This window comes from Pecten maximus, chromosome 5 (assembly GCF_902652985.1).
Source record: "Pecten maximus chromosome 5, xPecMax1.1, whole genome shotgun sequence".
Lineage (NCBI taxonomy): Eukaryota > Metazoa > Mollusca > Bivalvia > Pectinida > Pectinidae > Pecten > Pecten maximus.
In genome coordinates this window covers 50454166-50470479 of record NC_047019.1, presented here as the reverse complement: position 1 = coordinate 50470479, position 16314 = coordinate 50454166, and the positions used below count along the sequence as shown (strand labels likewise).

At 38.4% G+C, this 16314-nt stretch overlaps 1 protein-coding gene across 2 annotated transcripts in view; it reads right to left on the bottom strand.

Moving 5' to 3' along the window:
• Window positions 1–12768, bottom strand: part of LOC117328294 (DNA-directed RNA polymerase III subunit RPC2-like) — a 47386-nt gene extending 34618 nt beyond the window's left edge. The window contains exons 1-9 of one of the 2 annotated variants that reach the window (XM_033885820.1): window positions 12592–12768; window positions 10973–11062; window positions 9937–10001; window positions 9334–9409; window positions 7787–7887; window positions 7242–7457; window positions 6871–6952; window positions 4269–4418; window positions 2779–2895 (exon numbers count right to left, since the gene is read on the bottom strand). In XM_033885820.1, coding sequence (XP_033741711.1) covers window positions 2779–2895; window positions 4269–4418; window positions 6871–6952; window positions 7242–7457; window positions 7787–7887; window positions 9334–9409; window positions 9937–10001; window positions 10973–11062; window positions 12592–12660 — 966 coding nt within the window. In that variant the 5' untranslated portion in view covers window positions 12661–12768. The remainder of the gene's footprint in view (window positions 1–2778; window positions 2896–4268; window positions 4419–6870; window positions 6953–7241; window positions 7458–7786; window positions 7888–9333; window positions 9410–9936; window positions 10002–10972; window positions 11063–12591) is intronic. The other variant, XM_033885819.1, reaches the window with a different exon arrangement.
• Window positions 12769–16314: the final 3546 nt, after the last annotated feature.

Here is a 16314-nt window from a genome sequence, read left to right as displayed (position 1 = left end):
ACATACCCACCCCATACAACATACATACCTACCCCATACAACATACACACCCACCCCATACAACATACACACCCACCCCATACAACATACATACCCACCCCATACAACATACATACCCACCCCATACAACATACATACCCACCCTATACAACATACACACCTACCCCATACAAAATACATACCCACCCCATACAACATACATACCTACCCCATACAGCATCCACACCTACCCCATACAACATACATACCTACCCCATACAACATACATACCTACCCCATAAAACATACATACCCACCCTATACAACATACACACCTACCCCATACAACATACATACCTACCCCATACAGCATCCACACCTACCCCATACAACATACATACCTACCCCATACAACATACACACCTACCCCATAAAACATACATACCCACCCTATACAACATACACACCTACCCCATACAACATACATACCCACCCCATACAACATACATACCCACCCCATACAACATACACACCTACCCCATACAACATACACACCCACCCCATACAACATCCACACCCACCCCATACAACATACACACCCACCCCATACAACATCCACACCCACCCCATACAACATACACACCCACCCCATACAACATACATACCTACCCCATACAACATACATACCCACCCCATACAACATACACACCTACCCCATACAACATACATACCCACCCCATACAATATACACACCCACCCCATACAGCATCCACACCTACCCCATACAACATCCACACCCACCCCATACAACATACATACCCACCCTATACAGCATCCACACCTACCCCATACAGCATCCACACCTACCCCATACAACATACATACCTACCCCATACAACATACATACCCACCCCATACAGCATCCACACCTACCCCATACAACATCCACACCTACCCCATACAGCATCCACACCTACCCCATACAGCATCCACACCTACCCCATACAGCATCCACACCTACCCCATACAGCATCCACACCTACCCCATACAGCATACACACCCACCCCATACAACATACACACCCACCCCATACAACATACACACCCACCCCATACATGTACAACATACACACCCACCCCATACAACATACACACCCACCCCATACAACATACACACCTACCCCATACAGCATCCACACCTACCCCATACAGCATCCACACCTACCCCATACAACATACATACCCACCCCATACAACATACACACCCACCCCATACAACATACATACCCACCCCATACAACATACACACCTACCCCATACAAAATACATACCCACCCCATACAACATACATACCCACCCCATACAACATACACACCTACCCATACAACATTCACACCTACCCCATACAACATACATACCCACCCCATACAACATCCACACCTACCCCATACAAAATACATACCCACCCCATACAACATTCACACCTACCCCATACAACATACACACCTACCCCATACAACATTCACACCTACCCCATACAACATACATACCCACCCCATACAACATCCACACCTACCCCATACAACATACATACCCACCCCATACAACATCCACACCTACCCCATACAACATATACACACCTACCCCATACAACATACACACCTACCCTATACAACATACATACCCACCCCATACAACATACACACCCACCCATACAACATACACACCCACCCCCATACAACATACACACCCACCCATACAACATACACACCCATCCCATACAACATACATACCCACCCTATACAACATCCACACCTACCCCATACACACAGTACACCACCCACCCCAACAACAACAACACACCCACCCCAGACAACAGACACACCACCCCAGACAACAGACACAACTCACCCCAACAACAGCACACCTGACCCCATACAACAGACACACCCACCCGAACAACACCACAGCCACCCCAACAACAACACACCGACCCCATGACAACAGTACACACCTACCCCAACAACAGTACCACATCAGCCCCAGTACAACAGACACACTACCCCATACAACAGACACACCCACCCCATACAACGATTACAACTACCCCAGTAACAACAGGACATACCTGACCCCCGACAACAGTAACACACCTACCCCAGGACAACAGGACACACCCATCCCATCCAATAGACACACCGACCCCATGACAACATACATACCCACCCCCATACAACATACAACACCCACCCTATACAACATACACACCTATCCCTCAATACAACATACACACCTACCCCATACAACATACACACCCACCCCATACAACATACACACCTACCCCATACAACATACACACCCACCCCATACAACATACACACCTACCCCATACAACATACACACCTACCCCATACAGCATCCACACCTACCCCATACAACATACATACCCACCCTATACAACATACACACCTACCCCATACAACATACAGTACACCTACCCCATACAACATACATACCCACCCTATACAACATCCACACCCTCATATGTTTACTTATTGATGTAGCTAAAGGAAGGTAAATATTAAAATACAATGTTTGCACTATTGTGGGTAATGAATGCTCCGTTTAATAAATTGAAAAAATCAGTGTGATGTCTGAATCAGTGATTTTTCAAAACATTAGGAATGAAACCTGTTGTCTGAACAAGATTCAGTCTATAAGCCTAACTGAAACGGGCCCTAACTGACTTACCGGGACATGGGCCAGTACCACGCTGTAAACAGGCCCTAACTGACTTACCGGGACATGGGCCAGTACCACACTGTGTAGGACATCTCTAGCGTCGTCCACTTTACTCTTTTTTGGAGGACCCCACATCCGTCGCTGTCTCACACGCATCCCTATGTATTTTAGTGCCTAGGGAAAAATAAACATTCCATGCTTATTTGGTTTAACCTTTACAGAAATGATGACATATATAGTACATTGTCTAAATATGTAACCCTGGATAAACAAAGAATATTATTATCAACACCTGTATTATTAAAAACACCTGTGTATATTACCTGGGTCTGTATGAACATGAACACCTGTATATATATATTACCTGGGTCTGTGTGAACACCTGTATATATTACCTGGGTCTGTGTGAACACCTGTATATTACCTGGGTCTGTGTGAACACCTGTATATTACCTGGGTCTGTGTGAACACCTGTATATATTACCTGGGTCTGTGTGAACACCTGTGTATATTACCTGGGTCTGTGTGAACACCTGTATATTACCTGGGTCTGTGTGAACACCTGTGTAAATATTGTCTGGGTCTGTGTGAACACCTGTATATATTACCTGGGTCTGTGTGAACACCTGTATATTACCTGGGTCTGTGTGAACACCTGTATATATTACCTGGGTCTGTGTGAACACCTGTATATATTACCTGGGTCTGTGTGAACACCTGTATATTACCTGGGTCTGTGTGAACACCTGTGTATATATTACATGGGTCTGTTTGAACACCTGTGTATATATTACCTGGGTCTGTGTGAACACCTGTATATATTACATGGGTCTGTGTGAAAACCTGTATATATTACCTGGGTCTGTGTGAACACCTGTATATATTACCTGGGTCTGTGTGAACACCTGTATATATTACCTGGGTCTGTGTGAACACCTGTATATATTACCTGGGTCTGTGTGAACACCTGTATATCACCTGGGTCTGTGTGAACACCTGTATATATTACCTGGGTCTGTGTGAACACCTGTATATTACCTGGGTCTGTGTGAACACCTGTGTATATATTGCCTGGGTCTGTGTAAACACCTGTATATATTACCTGGGTCTGTGTGAACACCTGTGTATATTACCTGGGTCTGTGTGAACACCTGTGTATATATTACCTGGGTCTGTGTGAACACCTGTGTATATTACCTGGGTCTGTGTGAACACCTGTGTATATTGCCTGGGTCTGTGTAAACACCTGTATATATTACCTGGGTCTGTGTGAACACCTGTATATATTACCTGGGTCTGTGTGAACACCTGTATATATTACCTGGGTCTGTGTGAACACCTGTATATATTACCTTGGTCAGCTGTGTGAACACCTGTATATATTACCTTGGTCAGCTGTGTGAACACCTGTATATATTACCTGGGTCTGTGTGAACACCTGTATATATTACCTGGGTCTGTGTGAACACCTGTATATATTACCTGGGTCTGTGTGAACAACTGTATATATTACCTTGGTCAGCTGTGTGAACACCTGTATATATTACCTGGGTCTGTGTGAACACCTGTGCTCGGTGACACTCCTCCAGACAGGGGGCTATGGCCGTTAGTACTTCCTCCTCACTTCCAATCATCTGGACTATCTCCTGGTCACACTCAATACCCATCGCCTTAAACGCGATCGCCACTGGTATATCCTACAAAATCAATACACCTACATCTGTATTTACACTGGAACTTTTTTCTACAATTACATAATAAGTTCCTATTATTTTCTCACTGCACAATGATTTAATATAACACTACTGAAATTGAAAGCTTTTCTTTATATTTCATTTATTGCCATCAATACAACTTTAAGCAGCATTTATTTATCATTTGTCTTCATTTAATACCTGGTCCTACTGTGGGTAAGATACAAGTAAGTGTGAGGGGACCTACATAGATATATATACCTACATCAGTAAATGGTGTGAGGGGACCTACATAGATATATACCTACATCAGTAAATGGTGTGAGGGGACCTACATAGATATATATACCTACATCAGTAAATGGTGTGAGGGGACCTACATAGATATATATACCTACATCAGTAAATGGTGTGAGGGGACCTACATAGATATATATACCTACATCAGTAAATGGTGTGAGGGGACCTACATAGATATATATACCTACATCAGAAAATGGTGTGAGGGGACCTACATAGATATATACCTACATCAGTAAATGGTGTGAGGGGACATACATAGATATATATACCTACATCAGTAAATGGTGTGAGGGGACCTACATAGATATATATACCTACATCAGTAAATGGTGTGAGGGGACATACATAGATATATATACCTACATCAGTAAATGGTGTGAGGGCACCTACATAGATATATATACCTACATCAGTAAATGGTGTGAGGGGACCTACATAGATATATATACCTACATCAGTAAATGGTGTGAGGGGACCTACATAGATATATATACCTACATCAGTAAATGGTGTGAGGGGACTTACATAGATATATATACCTACATCAGTAAATGGTGTGAGGGGACCTACATAGATATATACCTACATCAGTAAATGGTGTGAGGGGACCTACATAGATATATATACCTACATCAGCAAATGGTGTGAGGGGACCTACATAGATATATATACCTACATCAGTAAATGGTGTGAGGGGACCTACATAGATATATATACCTACATCAGTAAATGGTGTGAGGGGACCTACATAGATATATACCTACATCAGTAAATGGTGTGAGGGGACCTACATAGATATATATACCTACATCAGTAAATGGTGTGAGGGGACCTACATAGATATATACCTACATCAGTAAATGGTGTGAGGGGACCTACATAGATATATACCTACATCAGTAAATGGTGTAAGGGGACCTACATAGATATATACCTACATCAGTAAATGGTGTGAGGGGACCTACATAGATATATATACCTACATCAGTAAATGGTGTGAGGGGACCTACATAGATATATATACCTACATCAGTAAATGGTGTGAGGGGACCTACATAGATATATATACCTACATCAGTAAATGGTGTGAGGAGACCTACATAGATATATATACCTACATCAGTAAATGGTGTGAGGAGACCTACATAGATATATATACCTACATCAGTAAATGGTGTGAGGGGACCTACATAGATATATATATACCTACATCAGTAAATGGTGTGAGGGGACCTACATATATATATATACCTACATCAGTAAATGGTGTGAGGGGACCTACATAGATATATATACCTACATCAGTAAATGGTGGGAGGGGACCTACATAGATATATATACCTACATCAGTAAATGGTGTGAGGGGACCTACATAGATACATATACCTACATCAGTAAATGGTGTTAGGGGACCTACATAGATATATACCTACATCAGTAAATGGTGTGAGGGGACCTACATAGATATATATACCTACATCAGTAAATGGTGTGAGGGGACCTACATAGATATATATACCTACATCAGTAAATGGTGTGAGGGGACCTACATAGATATATACCTACATCAGTACAAGGTGTATGTCATTATAAGTAACATGTTTGAATAAACTTCCTGAAAATTACCAAGGTGCTAAAGACTTGTTGTGGGGTATTTTGATTTTCGGACTTGTATGGGGTATTTTGATTTTCGGATTTCTTATCGGGTATTTTGATTTCCGGACTTGTTGTGGGGTATTTTGATTTTCGGATTTCTTATCGGGTATTTTGATTTTCGGACTTGTTGTGGGGTATTTTGATTTTCGGACTTGTTATCAGGTATTTTGATTTTCCGGACTTGTATGGGGTATTTTGATTTTCGGATTTCTTATCGGGTATTTTGATTTTCGGACTTGTTGTGGGGTATTTTGATTTTCGGACTTGTTATCAGGTATTTTGATTTTCGGACTTGTATGGGGTATTTTGATTTTCGGATTTCCTATCGGGTATTTTGATTTTCGGACTTGTTGTGGGGTATTTTGATTTTCGGACTTGTTGTGGGGTATTTTGATTTTCGGACTTGTGGGGTATTTTGATTTCCAGACTGGGATATTTTAGATTTATTCTTGAGACAGTTTAAACATGAGTTCATCAGTACAGCTGCTGAACATACCTCAGCAAATGTGTTGTGGCGAAGATAGAACTTCTCTTTCTTTGTGGTCACATACGTCTTACTTTTCCTTTCGTGAGTCGAGCTGTGTAATGAACAATCACATGGGCACTTATGTAATATTTGGCTGTTAACAGTTACATATCTAGATGCAACATTCTAATGGATATGAAAGTCATAGTTGAACACTCCAGGCAATGATTTACTGTATTATTGAGATTAGGTGTAATACTAACCAACATGTCATACACATATCAAACAGGCATTATTGATCTGAACAATAGATCTGGCTAAAATTCAAACATGTTTCAGGTATTTCTTGCATGAAAACCAATTAAATGTCCTGAGCTGAGAAGCCTCATGATATCACTTACCTGGTGACAGAACACTCTATCGTGCCTTTGCGACCAGCACTAGTATCGACGATCATTCTGTTTTTTGAAAGTTGTTCCTGAATGAGGATGACTTTCTCATTACCCTTGACAATAAAGTAACCGCCAGGATCCATTGGACACTCGTTGAGCTTTGCCATCTCTGCAGGACTCTTTCCTGTTAGGACACAGTTGGAGCTACGCAGCATCATCGGCATCCTAGGTAAAGAATACGCAATGTCAAGGTTACAGGTGACACAATGTCAAGGTTACAGGTGACACAATGTCAAGGTTACAGATGACACAATGTCAAGGTTACAAATTAAGTGACACAATGTCAAGGTTACAGGTGACACAATGTCAAGGTTACAGAGTATATCAGTATACATAACACAATGTCAAGGTTACACGACATACTAGTATACAATGACATAATGTCAAGGTTACAGGACATACCAGTATACAATGACACAATGGCTTACTTTTTTCCATTGTTTTGTTTTTTAAAACATTAAATCTCTATATGAACTTGACAGCAACAGACTTACCTTCCGATGGGTAGATTTTTCCTGACAATTCTCTGGTTACCGCGTGTGTACTCAATGTCCACAGTGAGAGGAGCAGAGTATGTCATATCTCTGAGGCGACACTGCAAGGTTATAAATATGAAAGTCACAAGCTATTCATAAGATAATAAATGAAATAAGGAACTGACCATCACAAAAGTTGACATGAGTGATTTTTGCACCAAAACTTTCTTTTGCTGAAAAAAACAACTACAGTGGAACTTCGTTAACTCGAAGTCGACGGGACCACGAAAAAACTTCGAGTTATCCGAGTGTTCGAATTAAGCGAGTTATCGTTTTTGGTGAAAAGTTTGGTCAATATTTGTCAACATTATATAATCATTATAACTTCGCTCTGTCGCTCATCAGTTTAGTGTGAAGACTGGTCAATACATGTAAATATATATGTAATGTTTCGTTATGTCACTTGTAATTTGGTGTAGTTTTGCCGATATACAGTCACGATAAAGTTTCTTTCACTTAGTCACTTCAATAACGATCTGATGTGCAAGTCATGTTTGCAAAAGGTAAACGATAAAACGGAATTCGACAAAATAACAAGTTATTAATGTCAAAACAAATAACCGTTTAAGTTTAACACAGATTGCATACAAAACGTAACAGAACCATTACCTTTTATTGGACATATATAAAATACTGTTTGATCGGCCTACTTACTTTTTATTGATAACCACGCCATTTCCATGTGTATTAGCACCGGAAGTTGGGCTGCGCATGTGCGTATAAAATGTTACTGTAACTGAGTTGGCGTCTTATCCGATTTAATAGACAGCACTGACCGTTACAGTTGTACTCTGAACACCTCGGCAGTAATTACGCTATTGTTTCAGCAGTGTAAAGATTTAATAGGCGCCGGTGACTGTGTCATTTCTACACCTGTAAAAACATCAGCCGGGTAGATCTACCGGTGTGTCACAGATTAGTTCCGCTTGAGCGAACGGTTAGATGAGTTGTTGACTATCGTGTGTACTGATATCGGCGACCGCCTTGGGAAATTACCTGATGAAAGTAAAGCAGTACTTTTTATCACCAAGACTTGTTGTTATAAGATTCAACCGACAATTTCTTTTATGAATTTATGAAACACTTATAATAGCATGTAGGTTAGTAGTGCCGATATGTTCAGTATTACAAACGGAATTTAGCTCTTAAAAAATGTCGGCGTTTGCCACCGATCGACGAAAATTATACTTCGAGTTATTCGAACATTTCAAGTAGGATTTTTATTGTTGGGACCAAATGTTTACTTCGTATTATCCGAGTTTTTCGAGTTATCCGAATTCGAATTATCCGAGTTTTTTTTACTAAGATTAAGAGAGAATTCGGCCGGGACCGGCGAGGTACTTCGAGTTAAGCGGGGTATTCGAGTTATCCGAGTTCGAGTTAACGAAGTTCCACTGTATATGCCTTTCCATGCTAATTTCCTCTATATCTAGACTTTATTTGGAAAAGGACATTTCATATGTGTTTCACATACCATAAAACATCTGGTAGATAAATTAACCTACCTCATGAGGTGATATGGGCTTTGTAATGTTGAACCCCTCTTCTACATCTGGCATCCCTACATAGATGTTGAGGTATCTGACAAAAGAAGAGATATCATGTGATGTCCTTTGTGAACAAAACCCCAGTACAGAATATTTTCATTTCAAGAGTACAGTATGAAAAATTTTGTTGGTAACTAGAAAACCTTCATCTACCATAGTCCAGTCATTCAGACCCTGTCGAACAGTCTACATCTCATAGCCATCGGTCTGAGTCCAGTACTGACCCTGTCGAACAGTCTACATCTCATAGCCATCGTTCTGAGTCCAGTAATATATACTGACCCTGTCAAACAGTCTACATCTCATGGCCATCGGTCTGAGTCCAGTACTGACCCTGTCAAACAGTCTACATCTCATAGCCATCGGTCTGAGTCCAGTACTGACCCTGTCAAACAGTCTACATCTCATGGCCATCGGTCTGAGTCTAGTACTGACCCTGTCAAACAGTCCACATCTCATAGCCATCGGTCTGTTTAAATGCAATCTTGATATATACATAAAAAATTACTGGCAAGGATTTAAAAGCTTTGAATACATACAGAAAAATATATTTATACAAACTTCATGTAAAAGTTGGGATCAGCATCACTTGAGATTTTCTCATTGGCCTTCATAATACTTTTAATCTGTAACAGAAAACAGGCAAAGCAATATAAATGATAAAAATATTATCCGATTAGAAAGTCTGTGTGTACAATGTGATGCTTTCGCTTTATGCATTTTTACTGGATGATAAATAGACATTCCTTGTGCATATTTTTTTTATCACAGCATCTTAACAAATATGTCAAACTCAATTCCTTTGAATAAAGTCCGAAAAATTATTGCATTAACAGAGTGCATGATTGATTAAATCTTAATCACTGCCTCCGCTTGGGATCGAACCCAGGATCTCTGGTCTACTAGTCTTACAATGAACTGATCAAGCTAAAGAAAAGATCTCCCTAGCCTAGCAGTATATTGTGGCTAGTATTTACTTCAATTTAAATCTCTATAGTATATATGGGAATGAAATAAAATTATGAAATGTAAATATAAGCATTGAACTGTTACCAAATGGTAGTATACAGTCGATATGAATACAATTTGGGTGACAGATAAATAGAACTAGCCCCTGTGTGATGACATTGACAATTTGATTACTTCCTATAGATCAGGAATAGAGGTTATAATAATTTTGTGTCGAGTCGGTCGACTTCATTTTTTCTATTATTAAATTTTACTCTCATAACTTGCGTTGCTTTATTTCTTTGTGGTGGTTTATGTAGATAAATGCTAGAATTCGATAGCTCTCTAGGCCGAAAGTAACTGGGGACCATTGTTTTAACCTACAACACCTGAAGCTGTATCCCTACACAGACAGAATCACTGTAAATTGTAGTCTCATGAATACAATTTGGTTTACTAACGACATATAGGCAAATGCAACACAGAATGTAAATATATAACATAATACATATCAGATGAAGTTGCTGATATAAAGTTCTGACATCAATTATATATAACCATGTAGCCTATAATAAACTATAACAAAATATGTGTCCTGGATGATAGTTGATTTTTAGAAAACTGTTAATAATTTGATTGTTTTACTCACGTCATTATTGATGAAGAAATTGAAGGAATCTATGTGCTGTTTTACAAGTCCCTTCACCTTCAGGAACGCAGGTAGTAGTCTCCATTTCTCCTGTTATGAAAATATATATACAGTTATCTTATTAGACAAGAGAAAATAAAATTTGAAATTGAATTTACCTTTAAATCAAGTGTTACTTCTGTCAAGTATACAGAACGTGTACAATACCTTTGCTTGTCAATATTTCGTTACCCATTGCATGACCCCCTACAATATCATAATTATATTATTTAATTTTTTCAATGTGTGCTAATTAAATAGCTAGGAACAATGAAAAATACCCTACGCACATGCACATTGGGACTCGAACTAGTGACTTCCCGTTCTCAAGAGGGACATCCTACCATTTGTTTAAAGGGGGATTATCGCTAGATCCCTACATTTATCATAGCTATCTGCAGGTTGGGAAAAACAGTCAACTTGCGTATAATATGTGAAACGCGACCAGCAGTTGGTGTGTGGAAGCTTTAAGTTGAGCATATTTGTACAGGATGTATGTACAGTATGAGTATATATAATAGGCCTATATTATATTGATAGATGTATGACAGCGAATATTCAATGTGTGTCGACCGGCGAGCCAGTGGTGAGTTTGGATACCTTAATCCTTCATATTCGTTTATTGGTGCCGCCAGGACTTGTTTAACTGTCACTTGTGTCATCCATGTTTGTTTGTATGCGGATATATTTCCGGGATAGCCAGATTAAGTAGCTGTGTGCTGATTGGCGTAGTTCTAAACTCATCTGTCATAATTACTTAAAATTACAGTACACATGCATTTCGTTAGTAAGGTGGTAGTTCTCTGAGCTGAGTCTAACTCAACATTATAATTGTTAGCATTTAATGGGCCAAGTTCTCTACAGGTGGGTGTAAATGTAAATGTCCAGTGTCTAGAATGTTGTGGGTATGCTCGTCCCGGGCGAAGCCAAGCGACTGACCCTGTTTGTTGTTAATGTGTCCCAGCAGTGGCCTTATAGGCAAGGGGCCTCGCCATTTGTATGTCTATTTAATGGAATAAAACATATTAATTGTTCATTGTGAGTTGTTCCTTATTTACGCAAGTAGTCACATGGAACCCCAGTCTAGAACCTAGGTTTATGGCTGGAGTCACGCCTCCTACAGGAGTATGGATTTGTTACTAAAAATAGCCAATATATCGATTAACAGTAATTTTGAAATATATTATCTAATGGCGATATAATTTATAACAAATTAAATAATGTTTTACTAAGATATGTTCAATGAAAACTTTCTCTACCTAGAAACTTGGTGTTGCATTACCGGAAGTATTGCATCAATTGTTTTGTACTTCCAACTTGCAAATAATTTTATTTTGGCATTTGTTATGATGTTTCACGTTGGTTTAACAAGGGAATTTCTGTGTTTCATGACTAAATAAATACGACTTGGACGAACATTTAAAAAAAAAACTTTAAATAGGTTTTTGCTATTTTTAGTCGCAAAACTATAACCTCAATTGACGTACGTATGATAGGCAAGGATTCCCCAACCTGATCTGTACTGTAGAATACAGACACTAGCTAGATATATAGTCTGCTAGAGCTGTAAAGCTACGAACCTGGACGGACTTGACCGGCTCCACGAGCTTCTCCTTGTCCATCCTCATCATATCCTCGATACTTTCCATCTCTGCGATTGGTTGCCACTCAATAGTTTGTGTTGATAACGTGCGAGACGTTAGTTAATAATTTCAGGCTCATGTCATCATGCTGAACATGGAGGCTGCCATCTTTGATTACAGCGCCACTTCAGAAAAAGGGGAAGTAACTATGTCACTTAAATAGTTTCGCGCTAAAAATTTGATATGAGATTAAATGCCAACGAACCAATCTGATTGTCAACGAACTCACCAGTTCTAAACAAAACACATACATAATTTTCTTATTTATAAATCATTATTTTTTCTGTATTTGTTTGTTACTCCCCTAGACAGAATCTAGTGACAGTCTTGAAAAACGTTTACTGATGTATATCACACCGGTGCATCAACATGTAGCCAGCGACAGATTTGAAAAAACAACTAGATAAAAGTACAAACACGGAAGAAAACTACAAAAAACTTACACAATAGGTCTGTGTTAAATCCAAACACATGTCAAGCTATCGCTATAGAGTCAATGCAGTGATAAATGACATGCTATGATTCAGCAGCTTAACCTTTTACATATTCATGATGGCACACTTATTTGATATTGTAAGTATACATAATAATATTAAGCTTTATCAGCACATTAAGGAATAAACGCTACGAGAAATATGCGTCATATTGTCACTGCGTTCTAATTGTATCTTTATGTAATCATATCATTGGAAAGGTAAAATAAATGGTAAAACGTCTCAGAAATGTTCCCTGAGCCGCTATAGGATGACTTGTAATTGTTTGTTTATATGGGGGACGTTTAAGTACACACACAACTCCGAGAAAAAATCTGACATCATAGGTACTTTAATAGTTCCATGTATACTGTAGGTTCAAACACTGGCGTAGAAGGGGGGGGGGGGGGGGGCAATTGCTTCCCCTCCCACCCTTAACAGGGAGGGGGGCAAACATATCTTTTTCCCCCTCCCCACTTTTCGTCATCTAAATGAATGAAAAAAAAAAGTTTAACAAGGGCTTTCTGTTAACGTTATTACCACATAACAAATCGATAATTAATTACACTGTGCTATCAGTTATTACCACGTAACGAGACGATCATTAATTAAATTAAACTTTCTGTTATTACCACGTAACAAGACGATCATTATTTAAACTAGACTTTCTGTTATTTTCACGTAACATGACGATCATTATTTAAACTAGACTTTCTGTTATTATCACGTAACATGACGATCATTAAACTAAACTTTCGGTTATTACCACGTTAAAAGACGATCATTATTTAAACTAGACTTTCTGTTATTTTCACGTAACATGACGATCATTATTTAAACTAGACTTTCTGTTATTATCACGTAACATGACGATCATTAAACTAAACTTTCTGTTATTACCACGTAACATGACGATCATTATTTAAACTAGACTTTCTGTTATTACCACGTAACAAGACAATCATTAATTAAACTAAACTTTCGGTTATTACCACGTAACATGACGATCATTAATTAAACTAGACTTTCTGTTATTATCACGTAACATGACGATCATTAAACTAGACTTTCTGTTATTACCACGTAACAAGACAATCATTATTTAAACTAGACTTTCTGTTACATGTATTACCACGTAACATGACGATCATTATTTAAACTAAACTTTCGGTTATTACCACGTAACAAGACGATCATTATTTAAACTATACTTTCTGTTATTACCACGTAACAAGACAATCATTAATTAAACTAAACTTTCGGTTATTACCACGTAACATGACAATCATTAATTAAACTAAACTTTCGGTTATTATCACGTAACATGACGATCATTATTTAAACTAGACTTTCTGTTATTACCACGTAACATGACGATCATTAATCAAACAAGTATCTCTGTTATTACCACGTAACATGACGATCATTAATTAAACTAAACTTTCTGTTATTATCACGTAACATGACGATCATTAATTAAACTAAACTTTCGGTTATTACCATGTTAAAAGACGATCATTATTTAAACTAGACTTTCTGTTACATGTATTACCACGTAACAGGACAATCATTATTTAAACTAGACTTTCTGTTATTATCACGTAACATGACGATCATTAATTAAACTAAACTTTCGGTTATTACCATGTTAAAAGACGATCATTATTTAAACTAGACTTTCTGTTACATGTATTACCACGTAACAAGACAATCATTAATTAAACTAGACTTTCTGTTATTACCACGTAACATGACGATCATTAATTAAACTATAGACTTTCTGTTATTACCACGTAACATGACGATCATTAATTAAACTAGACTTTCTGTTACATGTATTACCACGTAACAAGACGATCATTATTTAAACTAGACTTTCTGTTATTACCACGTAACATGACGATCATTATTTAAACTAGACTTTCTGTTATTACCACGTAATATGACGATCATTAATTAAACTAAACTTTCTGTTATTACCACGTAACAAGACAATCATTTAAACTAGGCATTGTTTTAAACTTTACGCTTACGGCGGATTTACGTAGAGTAAATTATGACATGTATTGGACGCTTGTCATGCGCAGTAAATTCGACGTTAATACCTTACCGGTACAAGAAATATGACTTTTGATTGGCTAATATATCCATTATATAGTAATTTGGTTGGTAAACTGGGGATATATAAGCATACCTCCGCAAGTAGCTTTTAACACTTTTTTTTATATTTAGCAACTCGACCTTTATGGATTATAGTTAACTTTTATCACACGGTCTGCACAGAGTTTTAAGCATCTGTCCCTAGCAGTTTGTATCCATTAGTTATTTCTAACACTAGTTCCTAAGGAACTGTAGCTGCAAATATCTTTTTTTTAGGCTGTGTATATAGCTGTGAATATTTTAGGTGCATACGCTGACGGACCTGTTTGTGATTTTACTCCATTCGCCAAATATGGGAATAATGACCTACCATGATAGCTTTAAAGCAAACTACTGATTCTCCAGGGATTCATCTGGACAGCTCCTGAATGGAAAGGAGAGAAAGACACTAAAGACAAGACAATCAACCTTCCTCACGTTGTGGGGTATACTATAGTTTCCAAAGTTGAGCTTCGTCATTTTGAACCCAGCATTCGACAAATAAATTAAGATACTTGGAAACTGAAAAAACTCTCTTTGTATACTTTAGACTTCAGGACTCCGAAAAACTACAACACATACAATTAATAAAGAAAGAAAGCCGAAAGGCGGCCATCTTGGATTTTGACTATTGCAGGTTGCTCCTGCTATATTGTAGTATATCAAGTTATTAAATGCTTTAAAAGAAAAAGGGACAACAATGCTACAGTGCGACAAAGAGTTATTATGACCGATTTAAGACTAAAATTGGCTGTTGTTTATTTTTTTTTATACCCAGAGCTAATGATCTCAACTCCTACACTCGACATAAAGCCACGGGTGTCTTCATCATAAGGATCTCAACTTGTACAGTCGACATAAAACCACAGTGTCTTCATCATAAGGTTCTCAACTTGTACAGTCAACATAAAACCATGGGTGTCTTCATCATAAGGATCTCAACTTGTACAGTCAACATAAAACCACAGTGTCTTCATCATAAGGTTCTCAACTTGTACAGTCAACATAAAACCACGGTGTCTTCATCATAAGGATCTCAACTTGTACA